Source organism: Aquarana catesbeiana, linkage group LG03 (genome assembly GCF_042186555.1).
Source record: "Aquarana catesbeiana isolate 2022-GZ linkage group LG03, ASM4218655v1, whole genome shotgun sequence".
Lineage (NCBI taxonomy): Eukaryota > Metazoa > Chordata > Amphibia > Anura > Ranidae > Aquarana > Aquarana catesbeiana.
In genome coordinates, this window is record NC_133326.1 from 375,046,221 (window position 1) to 375,060,337 (window position 14,117).

Sequence of the window (14,117 nt, forward strand, 5' to 3'; positions counted from 1 at the left end):
GGTTCTTCTCTTTTTATATTTACTACTGTATATGACAACATATTGTCTATCAGCTGCAGCTATGGAGAAAATGTCATGTAAATATTGTATTAGAAATTAAATTAGATTCAATAATTTGGCATGACTGCTTTTCCACTCTTCAGTCAATTTGAATGTTAATTCCCAATTCTTTTTTTTACAGCCATGACAAATAAATATTAGCTTATTTCAAGCAATTAAAATGGCTACTATGAACCTAAAAATATTTTATCTTCTTGAGTCAATAAATAAAAAGATCACAACCGTTAAAGCTGACAGAAAAGGGCGCCAGGTCAATGTAGATAAAAAACAACAGTATTTTATTAAATATCAACTTACATCTTAATAACTTGCAAGCAGCCTGTGAAGGTGCTGTAGTGTGATTTGCGGAGCTCCAGGATGGTACACAGGAAGGATTGGAGGACAGAGGTGCGGCGTTCCGACCTGCTGGGGAAGACGGCGGGAATGTGGATGTCAGCAAACTCTGAGTTGTAACTGCCGGGATAGTGTGGAGAATTTGACAGGCTGAGCGGCCGCAGACCAGGGCTGGGACCCACAGTGTGTGAACACACAAGGCTGAGCAACTGCTTACAAAGGCCGAAACGCATTTCAGAGGCCCCGCCTCCTTCCTCAGGCTAGCCTGGGGTAGGAGGCAGGGCCTCTGAAACGCGCTGTGGTCCGCCCCCTCTGCAGTTTGTCTCTTTTCCTTGCCATAGCCTGACAGGTTCATGTGTGCCTGTGACGCTGCTGTCTTTTCATCCATCTCCACGGCGGGTCCCGGCTCTAATGAGTGGTTACTCCATGTGGTGTGTTCCTCCACGGCGGGTTCCGGCTTCTGTGACCGTCTTCCCCAGCTGGTCTGGACGCCACACCGCTGTCCTCCAAACCATCCTGTCTACCAGGCCTGGTACTCCGCACATCACACTACAGCACCTTCACACGCTGCTTGCAAGTTACCAAGATGTAAGTGGATATTTAATAAAATACTGTTGTTTTTATCTATATTATGCTGGCACCCTTTTCTTTCCCTTTTCTGTTGTCTCTGAGGGAATCCCTACCTCTACAAGGAGCTGCTGGCCTGTGTATATTCTGTTGAGTCCCCCACTGTTGGTACTACCACATTTGGCTTCCCCATGAACTAAATGGACTTCATGTATCTCCATTCTTTATTATGACTATTTTAATCCATTTATTTGTTTGTTTATTTTTATTTATTATTTTTGTACCAGCACTAACCATCGCATATCAGTGAGTATATGGTGTATTGTGCACAACTGTTAAAGCTTATTATCTGAACAGGTATAATTTGGGGTTTAAACCCCATCCCCTGACACATGCCTGAAATCTGTGAGTAGTATATGAATCAAGAATGTAGTCACCATAGAGCTGTTCCTTTTTTCATTTTTATCATCCATACTATTTTAAGACTTTAAAGCGGAGTTCCACCCATTTTTTAGTTTATTAAAAGTTAGCAGCTACGAAAAGTGTAGCTGCTGACTTTTAATAAACAGACACTTACCTGTCCCACGGTCCAGCAATGCGGGTCCTCAGAGCCTCGCCCCCCCTCCTCTCCGTGGCGCCATCATAGCAACTGTGGGCACCCAGCCATGACAGCTTACGGCTTCACGGCCAGGTGCGCACTGTGCATGCGCAAGTCACGCTGCGCTCTGCTATTGGCCAAGCAACCTTCTGGAACCTGTGACATTTTTGATGCCCCTCCCTGCCAGAAGATTGCTGGCAGGGAGGGGCTGCCAAGGGCGAGAGGAGGAGTCACCTAGGCGGCCAATGAAGAGGAAGGAGGAAGTGGGACAGGAAGTCCCACTAAAAAGAAGACACCCACTCCAACCCAAAAAAATTACATGCCAAATGTGGCATGTAAGGGGCAAGGAGTGCTTAAAGCGGAAGTTCCACTTTTGGGTGAAACTCCGCTTTAAGTAAAACAGTCCCCAGTGGACTTCTGTAATATTTGAAATCTCTTTGAATTGTTATAGTAGTGCATTCTCTAACCTAAGCTCAGTGCTGAGAACACTCAAAAAAACCTGTCACTGTAACAAAGATTCTTATGGGTCTTACCCTTCTGCACGCAATTAAAAAATAAATACATTTTTTAGCCTTTACATACACTTTAAGGGCTCATTTAAGACAGAACCTGCATGTCTACTGCACATTTTTTCATGTGCATTTGATGCGTGTTTTAAATGTATGTTTATATGCAGTTGACACACATTTTTCCATTCGCAATTGTCCTGTGTGGTTACTTATTCTTTCTTTGGGCATTTATGTGCATTGCGATGTGTTGCATTTTTGCACATTTGTATGCGTTCGTGGAGTGGCTGCATTTTTTTTAACTGCATTGCAATGGTTTGAACAATGCCCATAGAATAACCTGGATTTTGGAGTATCTATGCCAGGGATCTCCAAACTACGACCCTCCAGTTGTTGAGGAACTACACGTCCAATGAGGCATTGTAAAACTCTTATGCCGCGTACACACGATCGGAAATTCCGCCAGCAAAACTCCGATGAGAGCTTTTTGTTGGAAAATGCGACCAAGTTTATGCTCCATCGTTTTTTTGCTGACGGAATTCCAGCCAGCAAAAGACTGAGAGCATGTTCTCTATTTTTCGGTCGGGAAAAGTTCCTATCCAAAAATGCGATCATCTGTACAAATTCTGCCGCACAAAATTCCTACGCATGCTCATAAACAATTCGACGCATGCCCGGAAGCATTGAACTTCATTTTCTCGGCTCCTCATAGTGTTGTACATCACCGCGTTCTTGACGGTCGAAAGTTCAGGGAACTTTTGTGTGACCGCGTGTATGCAAGGCAAGCTTGAGCGGAATTCCGTCACAAAAACCATCCAAGTTTTTTCCGACGGAAAATCCACTCGTGTGTACGGGGCATGACACTCACAGACATGACGGGATTTGTAGTGCTTGAACAATTGGAGGGCCATCGTTTGGAGACCCCTGATCTATGCAGTTGGAATACATCTAACTGAATCTGATCTGAATGGGCCTTAATACTTAGATTTGAATGTTTAGAATTCTCAAGCCAGTCATGCCTAGGACTATCCAGATTCTTACCAGCAAGTTTAAATCCCTACGAAGGAGGCATTTTAGAACCCACAAAGCTCATTGACTAGCATGTTTGACTTTTCAACTCTTCTTGGTTTCTTAACATTTGATCTGGAGCTCCTGCTTTTTTTACCCCTTGTTTACCAGTTTTGTCTGCTGCTGTGGTTGTCCATCACTATCAATTAACATCCCTGCCAGGAAGCAATATATGAAAACAGGTGAAAATCTCTACTATCTCGCAGTTGTACCAAAGCCACAAAGTTTTTTACAACAATTTCCAAAAGGTATTGTGTTTTTACTAGTGAATTTTATACTGAATGATGCAATAACATGTTATCTGTGATATAAATAATACAAAAGGCAAACAAGAAAGAAGGCAGCACATACAACATTTCAGAGAATAAGACACACATTGCAGTTTGTAAATATTTTTATTTTGAGATGCATTGAAAAATCACAGAATGTTTGTGAACCCAGGACCTTCAAAGTGATTGCTTCTATAAGGAAATTTACTTAAAAACCATAAGCTTGAGAGTCACTTAGAATATATCTGAACACAGTTTTTTCCACTCAGGCATCTTTGACAACTGAGCAAACAGAGGCATCAGAAACAAAATACACTACAGAAAGATATTAGTGTGCCACAAACAAACTTTGGCACTGGATTATAAAATGATATAGTGAACTGCAGAAAATGAGCTACACCGTGATCCCACAGCACTTCACTAATTGCACCAGTATATGTGGTATGTGCCTACAGCACAACTACAAGCTGATGTTCCTGTGATCACCTGTTATAAGCACTTTAGTGAACAATAAAGAGGCCTGTGGCAGGCAGTCAGGCTCAGCTAACAAACAAGACACATCGGAGAAATGACTAGTGCCAGATAAAATATTCTACAGTGCGCCACAGTAGATAATGCAAATTGTCTATTAACTGGAAATATATTCAGTAGAATAAAGTAAGGTCTTTCACATGACAAATGTTATGTGGTAAAATGGTAAAAGGTATTTGAGTTGCGTTTTTTTTCCTGAAATATTTAACACCTAGTTCCATCAGCAATAATAAAAAAGATAAGGAAGGAATAACTGCATGTGTAAATTCATTGTGTTCCCTGTCTGAACTGGGAAAAATTGAACACAACATTGGCAGTTATTAGGCCAAAGAGCTGCTGTTGAACAGTGTTTGGAATTTCTCCTGTTCCTTCAGTCTACAATTTTCTACAATTAAATAACAAGTTTAAAATCAAGCTTCACATTGAGTACATCGATAGTGTTGTTATTTTGACACTTACAGCAAAAAGTTAAAACAAGTATGTAATATAGTTTAGCATTGTAGGCCTATCACAAGTGCACAGGTAAGAGAAAAACAGATGTCAGACATATCTATATTTCAATATTGTACAAAAACAAAACAAAAAACAGAATGTGATCAGTAGGGTACTTGCCAATAAATTTACCTTGGCACCGGCATTGATGGAGAACTGATTTACTACCCGCCTCCCTTGGTCTTAAAAGGACCCTGTGGTTTCTCTAAGAAAAAACAATCGGGTGCCACCTGCAATACAAAAAGCCTAATATGTGGTATAGCATGTTCCCCTGTTGGGTGCTGTGGTTTCCTCCTGCTGGCTGCTGTGTTACTACAGGACACACTGAATGGTGGGAGAAACCACTCTGCTCATGTCACTACATGACACACCCAGAAGTGGCAAATATCAGCAGCGCCCAAAGCTATTGAAGACAGCATACGCAGGAAATACAAGTATTCAGCTTCTTGTATTGTAAGGTGTAGCTGACTTTTTTTTCTTAGAGCAGCAAAGGGGTAACTTTTTCCCTGGAAGGCCACCTCTAATGGACCTCCAGGAATCAGAGACAGAATATTCAGAAGCTACCAGCACATTTAAACCTCTAACTGGTCAACTCTTTGACACCACCTGGCAGTATCTGCATTTGCAGACCTCTACGAGTCACAGCTTATAGCTGAAGGTCAATCATGGCATGCAAGTTTCCTAGGCAGATGCCACTTCCTACACACCAGTGTATAATGCCCCATCAGAATGCTACAAAAAAAACCTCATGATTTGTTAAAATGTTTGAAAATTGCAGCTTTAGTTTAACTCATGCTTTTTTAGTATATTATTGTCAATTAAACAAATTGACGTTACTGCACGCAACACCTGTAATGACACCTTGAAACAACAAATCCAGCTAAAAAAAATACTAAAAAGGAAGAGCAAACAGTATTTTAATACACATCGTAAGCCGTATTTCATACAAAAGAAAAAAAAGAAAATCAACACTTAATGAAGATCCTTTTTTTTTTTTTTTTTTTACCACAAACGAACCAAAACAATTTAGGCAAAACATTAAAAGGCAAAGGTACTTATTCTTGAGTGGGACTTGACTTGCCTGCTGTATGACAAACCTGAAATGAAGGCACTTATAATGTAGTCCTAGGCCATGAGAATGCAGCCTCTTTAGTCTTAACTTGCCAACTGTTCTAATCTTACAAGGTCTGAACAGACAAAAGGTGAGCCTATTGGCCTATGAGCCTATAAAATCAGGATATCAGCTGTTACAGACAACAAAGAACAGGTATGCAAGAATGTTTTATATCAGTCTGATTTCTATTCCTCAAATTTCTTGGACAGCAGTGCCTGCAGGTGCCCCCACTGACATAGGAATGTTTCACTGTCTGGCCAAAATCAGCCAGATCAGGTGGGTATTATCTAATTTCTGTGGTCATAAGTTGGGAAGGCTTTCAAATCTATTATTTCAATGAAGGTAGCCAGTTAGGCATGAAACCAATAATAATTTGCCAAAAAACAACTAATCAATTCACTGTAGATTAATGGGATCTTTACCTTGTTATATGCAAAGCAATGAAGGCTATGTTTTGTGAAATGGAGCCTACGTTTTAATGGAACCTAATTAAGGTGCCTTTGAATATAACATATAGACTGGTAAACAAGAACACAGCTACTCTGGGACAAAGCTTAAGTAGGCCTGAGCACCATGCCTTGTGTCTTTCATTACAGAATGAGGGCCTCAGTCCTTAGGGAGCCTTTAAAGTTATATATTGTATTCATATATGAGAGGGTCTTTAAAAAGCTTACGCACTCTTTTATATTTAATAGAGTGCGGAAACATTTTGAAGAACCCTCGTACATGAAAAAGCTCCGGATGTGCAATCCAGAAGGCATAGTGGACACAGCTTGATAATGTCATCATGCCACTTCCACAATAGCGTTATATTCAGGGTCAGTGGATAATGCTGTGATATATATATTTTTTAAAAAATTTGAGAATGTGAACACAACTTCAGGAAGTACTGAAAATTCAGGAAAGACAGCAAAGTCTTTCATCTCTGGCCATTATCAAAAGAAGGAACACATTTACTACTGTCATTGCAATGGTAGGAAAGTCACCTTGCGCACATTTCAACTGGTATTATATAAAGTATAGGGTTAGTTCACATCAAACCTATATTTGTGTTTTTGATTGATGCAGGAGAGATCTCATTAGCTTCTTTTATTATCACTTGGCAACTCCCTTGGCCAGATTCCGACATTTTAATTATCCCGCATAACTGTAGGGCAGTCATTCATTTTACACATCTATTTTATGTAGCCTACTAGTGCTCCTAAAAAGATCCTATTGTTTTAATGGCTTCCTCCCTTCTAGATTGTAAGCTCTAACAAGCAGGGCCCTCTGATCCCTTTTGTATTGATTTGTATTGTAAGTGTACTGTCTGCCCTCATGTTGTAAAGCGCTGCGCAAACTGTTGGCGCTATATAAATCCTGTATAATAATAATAGTAATATGGCACCACCACTTACAACTTTGTACAACTATAACTTTAAAACCTGCAAGTTCTTTGGATGTCATTCCTACCCTCCATATTCACTTCTTACCAAGTAACAGAGCCAGAATAAGCATGGAACCAGTGAAACTAGAATGACTCCTGTCATGGGTGATGGCGATAGTAGCTGCGATATTTGTCATATATGTTCCCTTTAAACTCTGTATTCATTGATTCAATGTGTATTCTATGGTATGCCAGTGACATAAATGTAATATACAAAAAAAGATCAGCTGACTGCAAGGTACAGTATATGCACAGTCCAGTCTTCTCATTTCAGCCTCACTGCTAGACATTTTTAACCAGTCTGGCTTCTATATATTTCTTGGAGATCTACAATAACTCTATGGCTATAAAAACATTTAAAAAAAATGAATGTTACCCCAGTGAGCGGAATTAGTGCACAAAATATCAAATATAGAACTTTACCTCACAGTACTTCACGTAAATCTCTATTTACAACATTATATTTGAAAAATAAAATATACAACAATTTATAAACTCAAGTACTTAAAAATATAAAAGACAAAGAACAGATGGGGAAAAGCATAAACTGCACAGCACATACAGTGAAACTTACAATAAGTTTATTTGAGTGCAGAAACAAATGCCTCACACTTAAAATATAATGCATCGGAAACGCATTTTATACTTATATCTAATTATGGATAAATTTAATTGACATCTGTTAAGATTTTCTCAAGCAAGAGATTTTCTAGCAATCATAGTCAGTGCAGTGTTCTGTAGTCAGTGACAAGATCATAGGTAAATCTAAGATTAAAAAATGGAACTGTTGGGCATAATCATTTAAGAAGTGCAGTAACTCGCTGCTTCAGATGCTTGAAGCAATGTGAATTACGTGGTATTTCCAAGTATGGGGATCATGTGTGTCTCTCCTCATAACACAGCGCCAAGTGTCTGAGGGACTAACTGCAATGCCCATAGGCTGCCATACAGCAGTAGGAAAGTTCTGATTGGATGCGGGTCAAATATATTCCCTCAGTTTTAAGTCTACAGGGTGCTATGTCACTAAACATAACATGTAAGCCATGTACATACTAACTTTTTTTCTGATCTGCATTTACAAAGCTCAATAGAAACACAAACGTTTGTAGTCACAGTAATCTTAAAATTGGGAATGATTGGGAATTGGGAAATAAGATCTTGCTGTCTGGGCAGTTAGATCAGAAGGCTCTATACACTAGCAAAGTTTCCTAAGTAAAACACAGAACACATTAATAGCATCCGTAAGCCTTATGTTCAGATAGTGAACATCTAATTGTAGATGGAGAGCTGCATAGTTACAGTTATAAACTAAAGCCATTCCTATATGAAGAGCACTTGAAAATACATTTCTAGGATAGGATTACAGTGATGTTTCCATATGCTCTTGTTTGCATCATTGAATGCATTAATAAAACTTGGTCTCCATAAGTTACAGGGAAACTAAAAATTACTACATCAACAGAAGTGCCTATATATGCTATACTATTCTGTGATTAGGGCTCTAAAACTTAAAAGCATGAATCTGGGCTTATTTTTTGCATGTATATGCGCCCCAGGTGTTATTAAAATAAAAATAAAAACAAGCAAAAAAATAACAGCTAAGCTGCAATACTCACCTTTAACAGGAGCTGCCCCCTACCCCTCTCTGGCCACAAGATGTGCTCAATCCAGCGTACCTCATTCTGGAAACTAAAAAAAAAAAAAAACTACAAATGCAGGGCAACATGGCCCTAATCACTGAGCCCCTTACCACCATCAGCACCGCTCTCTACATCATCCAAGTTTGCTGGCAGAAGACAGATGAGGAAGATGATCCAGTTCATTATATGACAGGTCAGAAGACATAAAAAAAAGATTTGGGGCATGGAGATTTATAAGTACTATGGAATTAAGTGGAGTCATCAAATGTTGTTTTTTTGGTATTTCCCCATGATTGATTCTCTATCTGACGATTTACACTCTAAACCAAAAATACTATAAAAAAGAGGGTGGGAGCATATGGAACCATCCATAAGTGGTCTTCAATTGGATGACCAGCCACTGATGCACTGTTACAATATAAAAATAAAAAATGTTGCAATTTTTAAAATGTCATGATCAATTTGCTAGCAAAATAAATGTACATTTATTATAAGTGTGGAAGCATTAAGTCTACTCTCAAGGTATGTCTGATTTTGCATACATAAAAAAATAAAATAATCCAGAAGTCTAGTATAATTGCCTAAGCAGCCCATAAGATAATCGTTTTAGTCCAGTCTGGTACAGTATAGGTATAGTCAAATTTAGTGGTTACAAAATACAGTGAATTATAGCAGTAAAACAACAGCAAAATAAAATGGTCCCTTACTAAAAAATAATAAAAAAAAATCTCTCTTTCATTTCTGTATACATCTCACCACCATAAAACATTTCAAACATGTACATTACTATAAACACACATATTCACTGCAACAGGTAATGAGAGGTCCTTCACCCTGTAATTCATAGAGGTAAAGACAGACAATCTTCAACACCGTCAGCAGTTGTCATGGATACCATGTAAAGCTTAACGCTGATTGCAGGTTGTAAAGCTATAGGAATTCCACATAGTTTTCAGGGATAAGTCCAGTCTTTCCATTGAGCGTCCCTTCTAACCAGCCTGGCTCCTGAGATGCGTGAACTGTGCGAAACAAATAAGCACAAAGAGGTTACACATTCATTCTGCTACATCCTAGCAGATTCAAGTATACCTTGCTGTAGCATGCTTGATTACAATCCTTACAGGTCATGAAATACTTTGCATTAAATAGAAACTTCAGTATAAATACTAGCTGCTGACTTTTAATAACAAGACACTTACTTTTTGGCTATCTTTCAGGTCTGCATGCTCCGCCCATTTCCCTCCCACTATCTATAAGAGTGCTTTCATGCCTAATGAGAGACTTAAAATGTAACTCTGTATGCTTCTTCTCTTGTAATAATAATAAAGTTTGATATATTATGCTTGATTTTCCCTGCTCCTACATTCTGTAGACCTGTGCTTTCTCCACCTTTCCTGCATTCCTTTTGAATATTACCTCACCAGTCATCAGACCTCAAGTCTTAGGGGACAGCTCTAAGATAAGGAAGCAAAGTTCCACTCCTCCACCAAGATTGCCACCTCCAGGCAACATGGAACAAGGCATAGTACATCAGTAATGGGGAAAGGATCAGCTGCAAGAGGACAACAGGCAATACTGCTGACTAGTTTTTTTGCCATCTGCGTGCTCCACAATACAGGCCCCTTTAAGCAACCAGCCCTTGTTATGCTGTAATATTTACAGCTATTTTGGGTCAATCCTATGGCAAGTGTCACTTTGAGTGCTAGCAAAACAGAAACTATTCAATGTAAAGCATTACCATATTTCAACACAAAAGAATGTTATGGAGCATAAAACCAAGCGACCATTTGTCTACAGGACACAAAACAATTGTATTACAGCCGATGCAACAGCATATTTAAGGATAACAGTGGTGTTGCCATAATGTGTGTAGTGTGTGCAGTACACATGGGCTCCAAGTGGATGGGCCTCACTGTGCACACTGGGGAATGCAAATTCGATTTGAGGGTGCAGCCATACCTGTCACTTGCAGGTGCCAGGAGATCCATGGCACATATGCTGGCACTGCACCTGCCCTCTGAAGGGGCTATTGCAGTGCTGACATTACGCTGATCTCATGCGACGGACTGAAGTGGCTGCACTTCCTGAAATCTTACAGTAAGTGTGAGAACAGAGGCCAGAGACAGCGGAGGTCGCTGGGGTGTTCTGTGGAGGCCAGCAAGTCTACTCCTTTGTACCCGCTTTCTCTAGACCATCTGTATGTAGATGCCCCCATTCCCCTCCCCTGAAGTGTGCTTACAATACATAAAGGCGGTGTAGAAGAAGGGAGGGATCCATACAGCCTCTTTTCCTGTTTAGTTTTTTTTTTTTTTTTAAAGAGTTTTTCATAAAAAGTTTTACAGACATTTTCAACAAGGGAATAACAATGCCCAAGGGGTACCACGTCAAAAGTCCTTCCTGTTTAATTAGAAACAAAAGATACTGCTTCACTGGCTGGGCTGCCAAGTTCCCACCACTACTGCTTATATCTTTTTTGCAGATGGTTAAAAATTTAGAGAGGACATTGTGACTTGTATGCCTCCTTGTATGGAGCTTCTACAACAACATCCCTATGAATAAAAGTGAATATCTTCACAGGTCACAGTAGGCTTGGGAACAGAATTGATCTTAGCCAATTCTTCGCATTGTAAATTTTAGGATAACAAGAGCCCTCCACTCTGTACATTATGCACTTCTGACCCCTGCACTCTGTGAGTTACATATTCCTGACCCAGTTATATACTTCTACTTTTTCCTGACTCTGTTAGATCCTCCTGACACCTTCACATTAAATACTTTGGCCCCCTACACAAAGGCTCACATTTTAAGCCCTTCCCCCACTGTTAGCATTTTGCCACAGGCCACTGCACACACAACCTCATTCTTCTCCTCTGGGTTATTTTCTTGGGGAAGTGGGCCAAACATATGATCTTGCACACATTGCCATTGCATTCAGAAAACACCCCTGATCTAGAAAAATGTGTGTTAGACAATCCCCCTCCCCTCCTTTCTCCTTTTTACTGAGAAATCTCAAGCTGGTTAAAGCAGTACCTGCAGACATCTATGGTTACTTAAAAGGAGTGCTTTCTGCTTTTATCTTGGGAGCAATTCGCTATAGCAGTCCATAGAACAGCAGCACTTTATTTTTCCAAAAACAGAGTACTTGTATTAGATTAAAAAAGGCGATTAGGATAGACAGTCTTCCCACACAAAAGTCATAACTAAAAAAACATACTGACATCTGGCAGGTATTTTCTACAATGAGTAAGACCCACTGTGAAGGAAATTAAGGAAACATAGCGGAGTCTTATTATAATTAGGGGGCGGGGCATGCGTTTGTAGGTGTGGCATAGGGTAAAAGTAAAAATGTGGCGCGCTCCGCGGCGATAAATGGGCGTGGCTTATGCAAAAAGTGGGCGTGTCTTAAATGGGCATGGCTCAAAGGGGTGTGGTTAGCGTCTGAGATAAACAAGGGATGGAGGGACAGCAGCCCCAGATCCTACACAACAATAGAAATATGTGTATTCCAGAAAGTTTAACAATCAGCAGATAAAGATACTCCAAACACCTGGTGTTAGCACTTCAATCACCCCGGCACCATGGTTGTTATGGTGTCAGGATGATTGAAGTGCATTATTTCTATTATTACATTGTAATATAAAATGAAATCATTCAACTTACCATAATGCAGAATCAGTGGGATCCCTGAGCGCATCACCTGCCACAACGACTGCCACCAGCCGTCCGTCCTTGCAACAGGTGCCCCCAGCAGAGCCCGTCCTTGCATCAGGTGCCCCCAGCAGAGTCCGTCCTTGCATCAGGTGCCCCCAGCAGAGTCCTTCCTTGCATCAGGTGCCCCCAGCAGAGTCCGTCCTTGCATCAGGTGCCCCCAGCGGTGCCCCCCTTACATCAGTGTGTTGCGGCATAAGCTGTTTAGGAAAAGCAAGGCTTCAGAGGGTTCTGGTGGCCAGAAGGAAGTGTGCAGCTTACCTATCTGGGCCAGAGACAATGAGTGGGAGCCTCTTGCTAAAGAATTTGTGAGGTATGCTTCTCCCTTGAAGCTGACTTGGGGTGATAAAGTCTCAGATCATTTTGTAGATTTTAGCCTTAAGGGTTTGGATTTAAGTAAAAAAGAGAAGAGGACAGTGTCCACAGTGGGCTGGTATTTCCTTAATGCTATTTAAACTGAATCACAGAGAAGGGAGAAGACAGAGGCAGAAGTTAGGGTATTAAAAGACCAGCTAGCAGTTGCTTCAGAGTGTGTGCGTTCAACTGCTAGTTGGGCTGATGATTTGCAAGAGCAGTGTGCAGCCCTCATGACCAAATCAATTAATGCCTTAAGGAAAAGGAAGGGCCGTAAACCTGTTAGTAAAGCCAGGGTATGTGCCATTGTCACATCCCAAAATTGGGATTGTGAGGATGTGCTCTCCTCAAATGATAGTGAGGATGAGGAGATAGAGTTTGATATTTCGCATGATGATCTGCTAGTGCGAAAGAAAAAGTATGCCAGACCTCTCATTACTAACCATAGGAAACGGCAACATGATAGAGAGGATATGGCAGATGGGGAGGTGCATTATCGTAACCCCAGAGATGTTGAATTTGAAGAAGTATGGGAGTTTACACAAACTGAACTCCATGAGCTGGCAAAACAATACAAACAAAGGTCTGGGGAACCCCTATTGACCTGGCTCCTACGCTTATGGGATGAAGGGGCGGACAGTGTTGTTTTGTCAGGTAAGGAAGCAGTGTTAACCCATAATCCACAATTGCGTCAGGCAATGTGAAAAGCCCGAGAGTTTAGCGTGAATTTTTCACTGTTAGACCTCGTGAGAGATGGAATAGTCAGAGTATACGCTAGTCCTACTGACCTGGAAAATACCTACTCCTGGAGCTCAATAGGAGAGGGTATTTCCAGGTTACGTGAGATGGGTTGTATAACCGGATTAAATACGTTTCCAGAATGGATGGGTCCAGATATGGAACCCTTTACGTCTGCTCTGCGCTCTAAGCTGATGAAGTCTGTGCCATTTAATCTCAGGGCTCCATTATTGTCCTTGTTGGGAGGCCTGGGATTAAACAGCAAGATTCATGAAGCCACAACCCTTTTAAGCCAGTTGGGGGAGCTAGAGGAGACTAAAACAAAACCTGTCAGGGCAGTAGATAAGGTCAAGGCCAGACAGGAAGAATACAAGCAGAAAAGAACAGAGAAGAAAGGGAATGGGGTAGAGAAGACAGGAGGTGAGGAGAAAACCAGGCTAGTTATTTCTAGGAAACAAATGTGGGTGGACCTATTAAAGGCAGGAGTACCTAAAGATGAGATAGATGGGATTTCTACTGCAGAAATGCTGAAGAGGTGGAAACATTTAGTAGGGAAAACTGTCAGGGTTAGAAACACTACTCCTTGTGAACATAACATCAGCCTGGACTTAGAGAAAACAGAACAGACCCCTCCTGTTAGCCCCAAACCAATTCCCAAAACTGAACATGAACCCAAACCCAAATCCCTTTATCCTGGGGAGGAGTTAGAGAGA

General features: G+C 40.7%; 1 protein-coding gene across 2 annotated transcripts in view; it reads right to left on the reverse strand.

Annotated features, from left to right (window-relative positions):
• Nucleotides 1-3,508: 3,508 nt before the first annotated feature.
• Nucleotides 3,509-14,117, reverse strand: part of ARHGAP26 (Rho GTPase activating protein 26) — a 744,136-nt gene continuing 733,527 nt past the window's right edge. For both annotated transcript variants that reach the window (XM_073620639.1, XM_073620638.1), the window contains one exon: nt 3,509-9,623. In XM_073620639.1, the coding sequence (XP_073476740.1) occupies nt 9,535-9,623 (89 nt within the window). In that variant the 3' untranslated portion in view covers nt 3,509-9,534. The remainder of the gene's footprint in view (nt 9,624-14,117) is intronic.